Consider the following 15,484-nt stretch of genomic DNA (forward strand, 5'->3'; position numbering starts at 1 on the left):
TTTGAGGACGGGGGGGAGGAGGGCGAAGAGGGGCTCTGTTTGGGAGGGGAGGGGGGAGGGGAGCGACGAGAATCTGTTTCAAACCAACAACAACAACTGTGGTTCGAAGCATTTTTACAGTAAACAGAAGTAAAGAGCTTCTTTGCGATCCGGAAAATCTACAGCCAACTTCTTTGCGATCCTTTCGCGCGCGCGATCCACAAGCCCGGCGTGCTGGGGTGTGCGCCCCCTGAGCAGACGGGGGTTGCTAAGCAACCCCCCCCCCCCCCCCCGCCCCACCCCCCTTTCCCAGTTGTTTTCTCGGAAAGAGGACCCGTTGGTTCCCCTGGGACCTGCTCCCGAGACGTGCTCAGCCGCTGTCAAAATACTGGGAGGCCCTCTGAGGTCCTGTGCCCGGGGACCGAGGAGTGAGTCCTATTGGCTTCGAAGGGGGCTGCCTGGAAGTGGGGGTGCAAAGCCAGTCAGAGTTAAGTACTTCGATTTAGGGTCGTTTACTAACCTGCAGGCCCTAAACACAATTTCACTGAATGTAATGGGATTTCGTCAAAGTCAGCCTTTTTTGGTCTGGACTTCTGCCCCAGTTCCCTAGAACTGAAACTTCCACTGAAAATCGCTTTCGTCCAAAGGTTATACCGCGGATGGAACGAGGTGCTTCCAGGTTAGAGGGGTGATTCCTCCTCCACATTGAACTCCCATCAGTGTTCAAGTGCGTCTATTGCAGGTACCTGCATTTATTGACGAGTGCCGCCCGTTAGGAATTCACTTCCGAGTAAGGCCCCTGCACAGGAGGCTGGCTGGCAGCTTCTCTCTCTGCCAGGACATCCGTTTCATTCGAAGACCTGAGCCTTACAGGGCAGCCGCTCGCTCGATCGGAGGTCCAGCAATCCCACCCTCCGTTTCACGCGGCAGAAAACCTTCCCAGAGCTACAGCCCACTGACCTCCCATCCACGTTTGTTGAAGGTGAAGGGCCAGTTCAAATGTTCGCACATATTTTTCTGGCCGAAAGTCATAGCGAGAGCCTGCACTTCTGACGGCAGGTCAAGACGCCTGGCTTTCACGGCAACGTGCAGGGGAAGTCAGCCCCACCGAGTTCAGTGACGTCTGGTCCCGCTGTAAAGAGGGCTTCCAAGCCATCGCTGCTGGGAATCGACTCCCCCAGCCCAGCCCAGCCCAGCCCCGCGCACTTGACTTGGCGGGGTGACCCTTGGCCAAAGCACTGGGAAGAACCCTTTCCATTCGCTTTGCCCATCCGGTGATTCCGACTTGTAGATCGCAAGACCAGCCAACCCAAATCACTCCCTTTAAAACCTATTTTTACAACGAGAGAGATGTAACCTGCGGTCCAGTCCACACGCGCTTGAGAGTAAATCCACTAAACTCGATGGGACTTGCCTAAGTGAGGACTGGACTTTCAGAGGCTGTGTCTGCCCGTGACTGCCGGAACCGAGTTGTTACCAAAAACACGGGCACCGTTTTCTCACTCAAAATCGACGGGACTAAACATTCGGCTGTATCCTGCCCAAAAGAGACAGAGGTGCCTCCTCCCTAGAATAACAGGGAACTCATGATAAACAGACACGTATGTGAATTCGTGTTCTGTTATTTAGGAATAAATCGTCTCTACCGCTCCTGGGCAGGAGCTGCGGTGGCTCAAGTGGTTAAGACGCTGAACTGCAGGCTGTGGAAGGTCAGTAGCTCAGCAGTTCGAGACCCGGGTGCCGCATGACGGAGTGAGCTCCCGTCTCTAGTTCCAGCTCCTGCCAACCTAGCAGTTCGAAAGCCAGAAATTGCAAGTAGATAAATAGGTACCATTTCGGTGGGAAGGTAACAGCGTTCTGTGCGCCTTGGTGTTTAGTTATGCCGGCCACATGACCACGGAAACGTCTTCGGACAGCGCTGGCTCTTCGGCTTTGAAACGGAGATGAGCACCGCAACCCTAGAGTCGGACTCGACTGGCTTTCGAGCAAGGGAACCTTTACCTTTACCTTTTTACCGCTCGTGGGCACCAACCCATCGAAGGTAAACTAACAACAACAACAACAACAACGTCTGCTGAAGATTTCTTGCTGCCTACATAAAAAAGGCAAAGGATGTTGTGTAATTGTAGGGTGCATAGTTTCTCTTTCATGTGGACATCTCTCTGCACCGCACAAATAACCCAGGACTGGTTTCAGCCGTGAAGCTGGAGGGATCTGGGTGCGCATCGCTTTCCCCCTTCTGGGCCTCCCCCCGCCCCACACCTTCCCAATTGACTGGCTGGGCTGCGCCTCTCCTGGAAGAGGACTAAACTAATAAGCAGGACCTTCCCCTCCCCCTCCCCCCCGTCCTCCAGTGTTCCCATCTCGGTTTTCAAGGGGACACTACAAAAGCAATCAAGGGTGGCCCCATTAACCTGGCGGCGATCGTGTTACCAGCGGCAGGAGGGAGCAGGGAGCTTCGGCTGCCTGGAGGAAAGAACCTGATGCCCGACTCGCTGGAGTCTCCTCTCGGGAGAGGAAGGCGCGCTTTCGAGCGCGGCGGCGGGTGGGGGGGTCCCTGGCGCTCGCCCCTAGGGGTGCTCCACTCCACCAGCCGCCTTTGTTTCTGCCGATGACGAGCCTGGCCGTGGGCAGCCCAACCGATCCAAAATACTTTTCAGCTCCGCTATGGCAACTTCTGCTGCCAGATCCGCAATCCGGATTAGTTGGGATACACTGAATCCTGGACGACCGGATTCGAGACAGCTTGACTTGGGAGGGAGTCCCATTGATTCAAGTCACGCTTCTTTGTGAGGAAGGCGACTGCGATGGAATCTCACCCCAGAACGAAATATATCTGTTCCCTTCCATTCGGAGGAGAGTGGTTAATATTTCCCTGGAAGTAAACAGCATGCCTTCGAAGGGAAGGGAACGCGTCTGTTTCTTGTGTTGGGATGCAGGAATGAAATAGAGCTGCAAACGGCGGTAGCAACCTGTGTTCCCTCTAAGCTGAGTTAGTGTGAGCTAGCTCACAGTTTTTTCGCCTCCGGCTCACACATTTTTTGTCTTAGCTCAGGAAGGATGGCTTCAGAGAAAACTAATTTAATGCAGTAGCCAAATCTCTTAAATGCCCGCAGCTCACAAAGTAGAATTTTCGCTCACAAGACTCCACAGCTTAGACAACTCTGATCGAGCTACTCCAGGGAAACTTGATGGAATTTACTGCTGAAGAAACATGCATAGAATGTGGCTGTCGATGGGGTTAAAGGCTCCACTGGGCAACTCTTGAGTACCACAGAGCCAAAATCAAACTGTGTTCGCATCCCGCTGAACCCAGGGGGAGAAATGCTTACCGCCCCCCCCCCAACTCTGATCGAGCTAGAGGTAAAAAGCAACTAAACAAAGTAGTCCTGATAAACTTTCACAGGAGGAAAAAGCACACCGCACAATACAGACAACACCCTGGCAATGTCGAACAAGGGGTTCTGTACGAGAGTGATGATGTTGCATCGCAGCCTTCACAGAGCTTCTGCAGGGCACCTCCTGTGTCTGCAGAACGGAAGCCAATGGGGTTTATTCCCAGGCAAATCATGTTCCAAGAGCGGCAGCCTTTAAGGCGGGGGAGGGGCCGCAGCTCGAGGGCGGAGCATCTTTACCTTTGCAGGCAGAGGACCTCAGCCTCAGTCCGCGGGATTTCCATTTGAGAAGTGATGGGACAGACCTGAGACCCTGGAGAGCCGCTGCCGCCCAGAGCACAGAACACTGACCCTGCTAGACCAAGGCAGCTTCCGTTGCGCTGGGTGAATTCTCCCGGTGAAACCAATGGGATTTGCCTGCTGGACTCTGGCCGGGGCCCGTTTAGAAGGCTAGGCCGAATATTTGTGTAGGATCTCGACCTTACTTTTGGATAGTCCCGCACTCCGGGGGAGACTGGTTCTAGAGTTATCAACAACGTGGGGAGGAGGAAACATGTCCTGCCCCCTTTAAAGTCAGGTCATGTCTTTCTTCCGCTTGCCAAGGAAAGTTTCAGCTACCCATTTTCAATTTTTAAGCCAAGGCATTTTTTTCTTCAGGTTGTTGGCAACCCCAGGTGGTTCCATATTCTGTGCACGCGCACACACACACGCGCGTACCCGACTGCAAGAGAGGACCTCTCTTGGGCAGCCGGGTATAAACCAGCCGGCTCCAATTAGGACTGTATGGCTGGGGCTGCTGGCAGATGTTGGCACACATTCCCTTGTGGGCACTCTTGGGAAGAAAATGGTCCAGCATAAAGTGAAGCCCGGTCCTAGCCAATGTTCCCTCTAAGCTGTGGAGTCTTGTGAGCAAAACTTCCACTTTGTGAGCTACTGGCACTAAAGCTGTGAGCGAGCAATTTGGCTACTGCATAAATTCATTTGCTCTGGAGCCATCCTTCCTGAGCTAAGACAAAAATGTGTGAGCCGGAGGCTAAAAAACCGTGAGCTAGCTCACACTAACTCAGCTTAGAGGGAACACTGGTCCTAGCCATATTTACTCGAAATTAAGTTGCAATGAGTTCCATGACGTTTACTGATGTTTACTCAGACGCATGTTCCATATCATTCCTTTGAAACTTATGCACTAGTAAAAACTCAGATGACTGGAACCGAAAAGTCCCACTCTGTCAACAGAAGGGCTAGGCATAGGTTATTCTTGCTCCACTGAAATCAGTGGGATAAAAGACTGGCCGTTTTACTCGGACTTAAACGTGAATGAGACTTAACTATCTGCTAAGAATGCTGAAGATTGCAGCCCAAATGCGCTTCTCTTGGCTTGAATCGTCACCACAGCTATTGCCTTGGATGCAGTTACTTTTGAGTAAGCACCCGTGGATACAGTGGGATTTCCTGCCAAGGAAGCATTCCTAGTCCAGGCTATAAAGAAAAGTTACCCCCAGGCCTGGAGGAAAATGTCAGGCCGCCACGCAGGAGTGCTTGGGAGGCTGCGAAGCAAGATCCGGCTCCGACAGGAACCCCCATCCCGCATTGCCCGTGGTGTGCTTTCCTCCTGTCAGTGTTTAGCAGGACTATTTCGTGGAGGTGCTTTCGAGAGAGGCGTCATGTGCAGAAAAGGGCAATGGAAGCTTCTCAGGGCATGGAGGTAAACAAGGTCACCTGGTCAAAAACAGCCTATTAAGCCTGTGCCTTTTTCTCCAGGTCATTGGCAACCCCAGCCATAAACCAATCAGCCCCCTTCGCTTTAGAAGGAAGCTTTCAAGAGGGTAGGGGAACCGAACAGCCGAAGGTTTGCAGGCAGCCGCCTAAATGCACCGGGATCAGGAACCCTGCGGTGGATGGAATCCCACCCCTCCCCTCCCCGCCCAATTAGGGCCGGGGGCCCCCCTCCCGCCGCGGAACAGCCCTCCCTGCCTCGCACAAGATTGGCTTTCAAGCCCAGTTTGTTAGCATAATCGAGTTAACCGCTACATTGTCGGAAATCTCCCCCCCCACACACACACACTCCCGGGGCTCCTCCCTGAAGGACCGGGGCCCACCCCGAGACAAAAGGGGCGCTGAACGACTCCTGCCCAAGAAAGGACGCGGAGCGCGTCTTTGGGCCTCGACGCAGGGGGGACTCTGAGCTGAGAAGCAGGAGAGGCGGGGAGGAGGCTGGAACTGGAGGGAGCGGCTTCGGTCTGGGGATGGAAGAAGGCCAGAGTTTTGCAGGACCCAACTGGGCAAACCGCAAAAAAAAACTCCCCAGGGATTTGGGGGGGCGGGATCTCAGAGGAGATTACATTAATTTAATATGGGGGCCATCGCGGGAGGGGGCAGAAGAAGCACTAGGGGGCCAAGCCCCCGTGGCCCCCGTGTTAGCTACAGGCCTGCCCCTCACTGACCCCTCCAGAGCAGTCCTGCCGGCGGGACTCTTGCTGGATGGAATCGGGGGTCGCAAGTTCAGCGCCCAACCAGGACAAAGAAAGGCACCGCCGGGAGAAAGCTTCTCGGGGACAGCTGTCGGATCAGGCCCGAGATCCGACAGAGATATCTACTCTGTATCAGCGATCTCCGCTGTCTACCGCCACCATTTTACACTAACAAGATAAAGTTGCCGACCGGTCTGGATGAAAATGTCCTGTCCCTTAATGTGTTAAAACGGGCAGTTGAAGCTTTTAATGTCATTGAGGTAAATGACATTCCCAGGTTAATAACTTCCTATTAACCTTCAATTAAAAGGACAGGACTTCCCCCCCCCCAAGGTAGTTGGCAACTGTGTAACCGTCGGTGTTTAATACCCTTTGTTTCTGTGCGCGCGTGCGTGTGTGTACCTACCTGTACTTATTTCCAGATGTTCTCAGGATTACAGCCTTCATCAGAGTTACTGTTATTGCTAACGGTATTGGCTAGTAATAACAAACTGTTAATATAATCTTCTACCATTATCTACGGGCTCTATTTTTGTGGGCATTTAGCATGATCTTCAGAAAGACTCTCTGACCCTAAAAAAATTTATAGTCCCGGAACAACCACCGGACGACCTATGTTGCTGGGTTTTTTAACGTGCAAGAACAGAATATTTTCATTTCAAAATCTAGAGCTCTATAGCGAAGTAATTCTTGTCCGGTTTAATAGGATCAATTCTCAAGCAAGTAGGCAGAGGGTTACGATCGGTCAAGATCTGGATGCGGCAGTGGTGGCAAACAGGTCGGTCTCTAGTCACTGCTGCGATGGGACTCCTTCGGTGCGCCGCCTCAGGATTCATGGGAGAAAGGCGGTAGATGGGAAAAAAACCTTCACTGAAATAGACATACACAGAGAGAGAGTCACACACACACATTCCGGCCGGTGCTCAGCTTGCCTAAATCTGTCGAAATCAATGGAACCCCTGTGTTTCAACCGTGCGTGTAAAGTTCCCTCGACTTTAAAGGAATTTTTGCAGCTCGAGCAAACCTGAGACAATTTCTATAAGACATATCAAATATCATCCTTTTAAAATCGAGGGGAAATTACTGTCCTTTACACAGACACTGGACAGGGTGTCTAATAGAAGAATCCTCCATCTACAAGCAAGAGAGGTGTCGTGGGAAAGACCCAGTTCATCAAGAACTGGTTCCGGCTGACAATTGGTGGGATTTTGAAATGTATTAAGATCCAGTTTTCTTGAGAAGAAATCTCTATCCAATAAAGTTATTCGGGAGTAAGTGGCCCTGCAAACCCCACTGTGAGCCATTGCCCCACTCTAAGCAATTGGACTCCTGCCGAGCAAATAATTGACGAGGATCGCAAACTTTCACTTCTCGATCTGATAGTCATTTCCGGAGAAGCAAATCCTAATTATTTCAACGGAATTTACTGCAGAAAGAGTATTTTTGATGGTAATCTTTAGGAGCGATTCTGTTTACTTTGAAATGTCTCAGTTAGTTTAATGGGACTTCGTGGCCCGTAAAACATCGCAGTTTTTCTTCCCATTCCCGACGCCTGTTCGCGAGTCAAGCCGCGACTGAAGCCCCCCTTAGCAAACAAACATGAGAATTTTGCCCTGCTTTGAAGGTCCCATGTCTCCCCAAAGGACCGTGACTCTCTGGGGCTTTTGCTGGCAATTTCTGGTCAAGGATTTGAATAGCTTTGGCACTTCTCCGCAATCAAAGGCCAACCCGCCTTTGATACCTGGGCAGCTGGGCCAGGTACTCGAAAACCCTAACACTGGCCCCAGCAGTCGGGGTTTTCTGGCAGCCTGGCTCAAGACAGTGCGGAAAGGCCACCCTTCTTCTTCCTAAGGTGTGGGGAGGGGGGCGCTCACGGTGTTTTGCACGGGACTGTAGGAGAGAGTTTCTCTGATCCTTCCCTGCCACGGGTCCCGACGTCTCCCTTCCGGCCGGGGTCAGCAGCAGCTGCTGTTCTCTGGTTCTCACCCCCCCCCTTCAGCTGTTTGCAACCTTGCTTTGTAATTATAATATAATCGTATCGTTTATTGTTCCGTTATCCTAAAGTCTGTCTCTAGACTCCACCCTAGCTCGATGGCTCAGCGCGGCTTTTACTCCGCGACTATTTCGGTCAGTTCACGCGGCGCCCTTCTCGAAGCACCTTTACCCAATAAGGAAAACCGGCGGAGTTTAATGGGGTTCGCTCCCGCAAGATGGAGCAGAGGCTCGCCGTCATTAACATAGTGCTCTCGGCCACTTATGGTGGGTCCCGGGCGCTATTTCCATATCCCTGACACCCACCCAGGACAGAGCGCGGGGGCTGGCTGGGGAACTGGCCAGTCTTGTGGCAAGGGTTGGCTTTGACTTGCAAATAAGCCTTCTCCGGTCGCAGCAGAAGTGCGCAACTTTTGCTCTGCTTCAAAGAAACTAAGGCTCCCGATCTTTTTTTTTTTTAATTGCTTTCCTTACTTTCCTGGGAGTAACCCTCATTGAACAAAATGGGACTTAACTTCTGAGTAAACCTGCTTAGAAACCTAAATCGGGTGTGTGTGTGTGTGTGTGTGTATGTGAAGGTTGCAGTCCAGATGCTTTAACGTGTGTGCGTGTGTCTGAGTGAAGAGGTATCTTTCCTTTGTTTCCATTGATCCGGAGGCGGCAGCCAGCACCGTGGCAGGCTGTGTGCGCCCCTCCCTCCCACATCCCGATCGGAGACCCATCCGTTCGATGCGCAGCCCTCTGAAATCAATACGATCTTTCAGGTCCGCTCCCGGCTCCGGCTACACGCGCGCTGCTCGCGGCACACGCGCCCCTTCCACCGAAAGGAACAACTCCGCTGGGTCGAGGGGAGAAGCCCGCGCCCGGCCGTCCCGGGTCTGCGAATCGCGGCGGCGGCGGCTGCGGCCTGGTCTCGTTTGCTTTCTTGTTCACCTAGGCGGCCCGTCTGCTAAGCCGGCTCCCCTCTTTTTTAAAATGCCAGACTTCGGACGTCGAACTTGAAAGGGAGGGAGGGAGGGAGGCTTTCTTTAGGTCCGGATCTCGTCCATATGTTTAACCCGTTTTGTGCAATCTTGTGGAGGAGAGACTGGGAGGAAGAAGCCCGGAAAGAGGTCCGCTCTCTCTGGATGACCGAGAGCCGGGGGCTCCCTTTGCTTTCCCGGCGCCCTTCCCGCCTTTCCCGTCCAGGCTTCTCCGCACCAGGCGTCGGAGTCGGGTTTCCAGTCGCCTGCGAAGGCAGAGCCCGGAGAGTCAGCCAGGCGCAGCAGGACTTGCGTTCCCCGGGGGCCACTTTCCGGAAAGGCACGAGCCGGCGGCGGCCAGGCCGACCTCTTTCTCTCTGCACCCCCTCCCCAGCCTGGCCGGAGGCCTCCCGGCACTGCCTCCAGGCCGGGCTTCAGCTCCGCCCGAGACCCCGATTCCCGCAGGATGGGACACCCTCGGACCTTGGCGCTGAAGGGGCTCCGGACAGCCAGTATCCCTCCTGCCGCCGCCCTCGGAGACTCTGAGCCGCCTCTCCCTGGGAGGGCAGTGGCTGTCCCTTGCAGAGGTCGTTCTCCTGTGAACAGAGGCGCCGAGATGAAGGAGAGCCCCGGTCGCAACCATTTAGCCCCGGACACTATTTTTAATCCGGCCACGACTCGGACGGAGTTACTTTAACAAAAGTGCCTTTGATCTTGTGCCGAATGGATGTTCTCACTCTCGAAGAGAGACGGGCCTGGGTGCGCTTAAAGAATGCGACTTCCAGATCGGCTTAAACCCCGGTGCCTCTCATTTTGCGGAATAAGCAGGGGCTCTGTCTTGGGCGGAATCAGCCAGGGAGGGGGCGGAGAGGACTGTTTCCGCTTCTAGGCAACGTTTGAGGGCCCCGGGACCTGAGGGGTAATTCCCCCTTTCTGGTCGCCGAGGCACAAGAAGCGACGACAGGCCGAGAGGTCCCCCGCATTTGGCGCAAGGAAATCCTGCGAGCCACACCGTCTCTGCAGACACCGTCGATCCCCAAAGCATCCGTAAACCGAGCTTACTCACCCGTTCAGCTAGAACGTTGTGGACATCCGTTTTAAACTAACACGCCCTGCCTCTCTTCCTTCCTCTCATCACCTTATCTGTCACCTTCACAACATCGTCTATTTAGAATAAAGAGGTGAAATTAACAAGAGTTGAGAAATGGGGGGGGGACAGCAAGAGGAAATGTACACAGATCTCTCTCCATTTCCATTTCCACCAGTGATCGTAGGCAGGTTGTGGGTGGACGGAGTTCCCTGCTCTTTTCCTCCACCGTGCAGTTATGTGGGAAACAAGATCTAAGTTGCGAGGAGGAGGGGGAGAAGTATCTCTCGGTCACAACTGGCATCCTGATTTTCAAGCCCTACAGAGTTCAAAGGAATTTTCTCCGGAGTTCGTGTATTTGTCATGCTATGTGCAGTCGTTTAGAAGCCATAAACGAGAGCCATTAAGTAACTGCTAATTTACAGCGGGATTGCGGCATAAAGAGGGTTGTTGGGTTTCTTTTTTAGAAATTTCAGGTTGGACGGCAATCCTTATTTTGATTACCTGAGAGTAAATTCCAGTTACCCCGTATCCCTATTCTTCAGGTACATAAATATATTTACATACATTTGTCATTATTTGTGTGTGAACATCGGTCTTGACCCATAAATATCTGTTTCGGTATTCCGGGCACCAGTTACAGACTCTTCAGCAATTCAATTCAAGTTGAAGCGCTTGGGCCGATTTCCTTCTCATTGCCCCCGAGTGAATTGGAAGGGAGAACAATCTCTGCCGGTCTGATAAAGGGAGGATTGTAGGGTGGGTATCTGATTTGAGATGCCAGCCACGACTCTGAAACTTTGATGAAACTCTTCCTAAAGGCAGCCACCAGAAAACATCCAAGGTGGGTGGCGTAAAATACTGCATAAGAAGTCAGCCTCTGGTCATACGATTTTTTATATTTACAAAAACACTTACAAAAAAAAAAAGAGGAGCATTGTGAAAATTTGCAATTCTTCAACTCCGTCGGCAGGACTGCCCTCAATTTCCCGTAATTCCAGGACGCTCCCGAGATCCCTTCAAAACTTTCCCAAAACTATTGCGGTAGAATTTTTTTGAACTGCGAAGCACTGACTCAGTAGCTCAGCGACTGGGCTGTGGGACCCGCCGGTGCTGTAGCGCCCCCGCTGTCAGTCAGTGGTCAGGCCTGGGTGGGGCTCTGGGAGTCCCCCTCTGCCCCCCCCTTCCCACCGTGTTTTGCAGTGTCAATCACAGCGCAAAGTTCTTTTCCCTCCCGGGTCTTTCTCTCCCAACCCAACCCCCCCCCCCCCCCCAAATATCCCAGCTCCCAAAGCCCGCCTCCGAGTGGCTCAAAGCAATCTGTCAGCCGAGCCGGGGAGCCACCTCAAAACAGATCGGGTTACTTTTGACTGACAGCGTCACCATGGCAAATCATTTGATTAAAACTATTGTCTTCTCCTTGGCAGTCCCCGGGTCAGATAACTGGACCAATCACAGCGCGGCTAATCACTTTTTCATGCCAGTTTAGAATAATATTATTTGGGAGAGAGGGAAAGGGAGAGAAGAGGGGGGCGAAAAAAAGAAAGGGGGGGGGGGAGAGACCCGGCGAGGAGAGGAGAGGAGAAGAGGAGGAGGAGGAGAGCGGAGAAGCAGACGAGGCGGCGAGGGGAGCGGGACGCCTTCCATGTAAGAGAGCCTATCGCGGGACGGGGAAGGGGGGAAGGCAGAGAGGCGGCGGGAGCCGACCGGAGATCCCGAGGCCGGCCAGGGGGTGGGGAGAGGCGAGGCGAGGCGCGCGGCGGTCCCCGCACACAATAGAGGCTCCGACTTCTGCCGCCGGGGAGTCCGCCCCTGGCCCGGCCAGCGCGCCCCCTGCCCCGCCCGGCCCCCGGAGGGGAAGTCGGCGCTTGCTGGGCCAGTCGGCGGCTCCGGCTCCGGCCTGTCCCGCGGCCCTCGGACTAGTGCCGGGCGAGCGGGCCGCCCCCTCCCGGCCGGGGCAGATGCGCTAGGGCGGGCGCCGCCGCCGCCGCCGCCATGTCCATGCTGCCCACCTTCGGCTTCACGCAGGAGCAAGTGGCCTGCGTGTGCGAAGTGCTCCAGCAGGGGGGCAACATCGAGCGGCTGGGACGCTTCCTGTGGTCGCTGCCGGCCTGCGAGCACCTCCACAAGAACGAGAGCGTCCTCAAGGCCAAGGCCGTGGTGGCCTTCCACCGGGGCAACTTCCGCGAGCTCTACAAGATCCTGGAGAGCCACCAGTTCTCGGCGCACAACCACCCCAAGCTCCAGCAGCTCTGGCTCAAGGCGCACTACATCGAGGCCGAGAAGCTGCGGGGGCGACCCCTAGGGGCCGTCGGCAAGTACCGGGTCCGCCGCAAGTTCCCCCTGCCCCGCTCCATCTGGGACGGCGAGGAGACCAGCTACTGCTTCAAGGAGAAGAGCCGGAGCGTCCTGCGCGAATGGTACGCCCACAACCCCTACCCGTCCCCCCGCGAGAAGAGGGAGCTGGCCGAGGCCACCGGACTCACCACCACCCAAGTCAGCAACTGGTTCAAGAACCGCCGGCAGCGCGACCGGGCGGCCGAGGCCAAGGAAAGGTACGAGTAAGTACGGCCGCCACCGGGGAGCTCTTGGCGGGGCCCCCCAGCCCACCCCCTCCCAAAGGCACTTTACACACGCTTACTCGGGTGTAAGCTCCAGGGAACTCGGCCGGACTTACTCCCGAGTAACTAAGCAGAAGGCCGCCCCGTTAGCTATCAACCCAACCTAACCGGTGGTGGAAAAGTTATTTCTTCCCACCACCACCACCCCAAAAAAGGGAAGAAAGAACGCGGCCTTTAAATGACCACCCTGCAACCTTGTCTGGGTCTGTTTCAAACAACATTAAGTATACATTTGCGGGACACGATCTAAGGAGAGAGAGGGAAACGCAGCCTAGTGTTTAAAACAGGGGCCAACTCATGCTAGATCTGGACATTACAAGTCCAGGCCACAATCGGGTGGAGCCCAGGATCCCGCCACGATCCTACACCACCTCCTCTGAAATTCAGAACGGAATAAATGGAATTGGACGAGTGTGTGGTGAGGGGACCGGAGGGCGAGAACTTTCTTGCAGCTCTTGCCTGCTCTGTCTCCACTCCGTCTCTAATGTTCTGGTTTGTTTGTTTAGTTTGTTTTTTAAACACCTTATTCCGCGAGCCATTTCAGTAAGAAAGAACCCAAAGTAATACCGGGGCGCGCGGGGTGGGGTGGGGGGAATAGAACGATGTTCCGCATTCTTTTATCTTGACGTGAGTTATGTAATTTACCTCGAACACGTCGCAGGCCATAAGGTCGCAGTTACGCCCAGCGTCTCGGGATGAAACAGAGGAGGTTTTAGGCCACTTTCGAAACAAATCTACTCACGACGGAATCGGGCTGAAAGGTCAGTTGCTGGCGGCCAAACCTGAATTTCTCAGGCTGGTCACCAGCAGCCGCTTTCTTCTTACTCGGACTCACTAGTGTGGCACTGGCAGGGCGAGGGCCGCTGGCTTCAGGCTCACAGTAGGCTTTCCCAGGCCTCCCCGTACTCGTTTCCTTCCGAAGGGAGCTGCTCGGCGGCTGCTGGCTGTGAGACCTGCTGTCGCCAGAGTTTTTCGCCAATACGGAGGGTCCTCATCACCCGCTGGTCTCCGGCGACCGGCTGTACTTTCCCATTGGACCTTGAATGCTAACCGGAGGGCAACCCAAGAAAAAACAGGGGCTTGGTCAAATAGGCTGCGGGTAGTCTTGGGGAGAAATGGCGGTGTGTGTGTGGAGGAGTAGCTTGATGCCTTTTATTAGGACCCATCAAACTACCACAAAAGAAGCAGCAGCCTTTGACTTTCCCCACAACTCCCGATCGAGTCAAACCTTTCTGCCGGGAACCGGGGCGTGGGCGTCTTTCTGAGGCGTTTCAAGTGGACGTCGGTCCCACCCCGCTCTTAACAGCCCCATTTCCTTGGAAATAAATCCCATTCGTTTCAGTTCGGCTGGAAGCCTGGAGGAGTAGGCTTACCTATCCGGATGCAAATTCTTTTCCTTCGAGGAGGTAGGCCTTCCCTTCCGACTACACAGGAGGGGAGCTCCCAGGCGCTGAGCTGATTCGTGGGACAGGGATACTTTGCTGTCACTGTTTCACATTTTTCAGATCCTGCCTGTATTAATTCACAAGCCACAATAAGGGCATCATCTCCATATGCTCTGACCCTAACAATCGACCTTTTATATATCATTTATCACCTGAAGTCCTCTTCCAGCTATTTCACTGGTCCCTGTCTCTTAGGAGCAACAACTTGGACTTTTAAATGGTTTAGAGATCCTAGCGTAAATCCTGGAACTTTAAAGCTGCAGTCCTGCTGCTCAGACTTCCTTGGGCGCCAAGGAACCTTCTCTTACCCACGCGTAAGGCCTGGGCTGCCCCCTCACCCGGAACGACCAATGTCACAGCCCGGAGTAACCAGCTAATCGTTCCCACCCGCGATCTCCGCACACCTGAGAGGTTTAATCATTTGGTTGTTGCAAGGGGACGCGGATATCAGTAGGGAGGAAAGCGAACTGTATTACTTTCAGACGCTTTATGGAAAAAAATGACAGTGAACCCACTTCGGAACTAGGCTGGATAGAACACGCTTTCCCTGGAGTTTCTATTCGGTCTGTTTCGAAAGCTTGCCCTAGACTAGAGAAACCGGGAAATCTTCGCTAGGACAGGGGAGGGAAGAAGGCAGCGCGGAAATCTACTTAGAAAAGGGCACTTAGGAAAAGGTATGTGGGCGGAAGGAGGTCGCCCTGCCGCAGTCTATAGAAGTCTGTCTCGTCGAGCGGCTGTAGGTGAGGCCTAGGCCTCTTGCGCCTGGAGAGAGGGCCAGCATTCACAGTGGTGCAGCCGAGGGAGCTACTCTAGATAAGTGGGCGGTAGTTTTAGGAAGGCACCCACGGCTAATATAATTCTTCGATTCTAAACGGCGCTTACTGGGAAGCAGGTTCTGTTGGGTGCGAGTGCGTTAAGCCTGGATTTGCTTGGAAATCACTCAGTGGGTCGCCCTGGAGATTATGGGCTGTGATTTGTGGGTTGCAGGTCAACACCTCGGTCCCAATTACCTGGGAGCAGTTCCCGTTGGAGGAAAGTTGCTCTGAAACTAGGGAGGGCCAGGTGCACCCTTGGGACACTAGCTGACAGCAACGCCTTCCTCAGACTGAGTTGGGAGAACACCCGCTCATTATACATGTGAAATAACGGCGACAGAATGGCAACTGGCCCCCCTCCCTAGAATAGGGGCCGGGCAACTCTGGTCTTCGGCAGGCTGAGGGCAACTTCTCAGTCTCTATGCAGAATTTCTGCCGTCCAAAATCATGCTTAGATTAGCGGGGCGCTACGTGGGATTAAGCTATCGGGCGCGCTGCTTGTCTCCTGCGGCCTAATTGCTGGGGACTCTCCATTCCCTTTGGAGTGTGAAGTATTCCGCGGGCGATTCTGGGTCCTGAGCCGGGCGGCCGATTCAGCGCTTGGCACCGCCTCCCACCAAATATGAGTATAGAGACTTGATGGGGGGTTGGTATAATAAAACAGACATCATCTGTCTGGACTGACTCTCTATACTGCAGTTCCCCCCCCCCCATGAT

General features: G+C 54.0%; 1 protein-coding gene across 2 annotated transcripts in view; it reads left to right on the forward strand.

The window, feature by feature from the left end:
* Window positions 1-11,881: 11,881 nt before the first annotated feature.
* The window catches only part of SIX2 (SIX homeobox 2), a 12,280-nt gene continuing 8,677 nt past the window's right edge, over window positions 11,882-15,484 (forward strand). The window contains exon 1 of one of the 2 annotated variants that reach the window (XM_015422002.1): window positions 11,882-12,447. In XM_015422002.1, the coding sequence (XP_015277488.1) occupies window positions 11,882-12,447 (566 nt within the window). The remainder of the gene's footprint in view (window positions 12,448-15,484) is intronic. The other variant, XM_015422003.1, reaches the window with a different exon arrangement.

Source organism: Gekko japonicus, unplaced genomic scaffold (genome assembly GCF_001447785.1).
Source record: "Gekko japonicus isolate JY-2015 unplaced genomic scaffold, Gekko_japonicus_V1.1 scaffold128, whole genome shotgun sequence".
NCBI lineage: Eukaryota > Metazoa > Chordata > Lepidosauria > Squamata > Gekkonidae > Gekko > Gekko japonicus.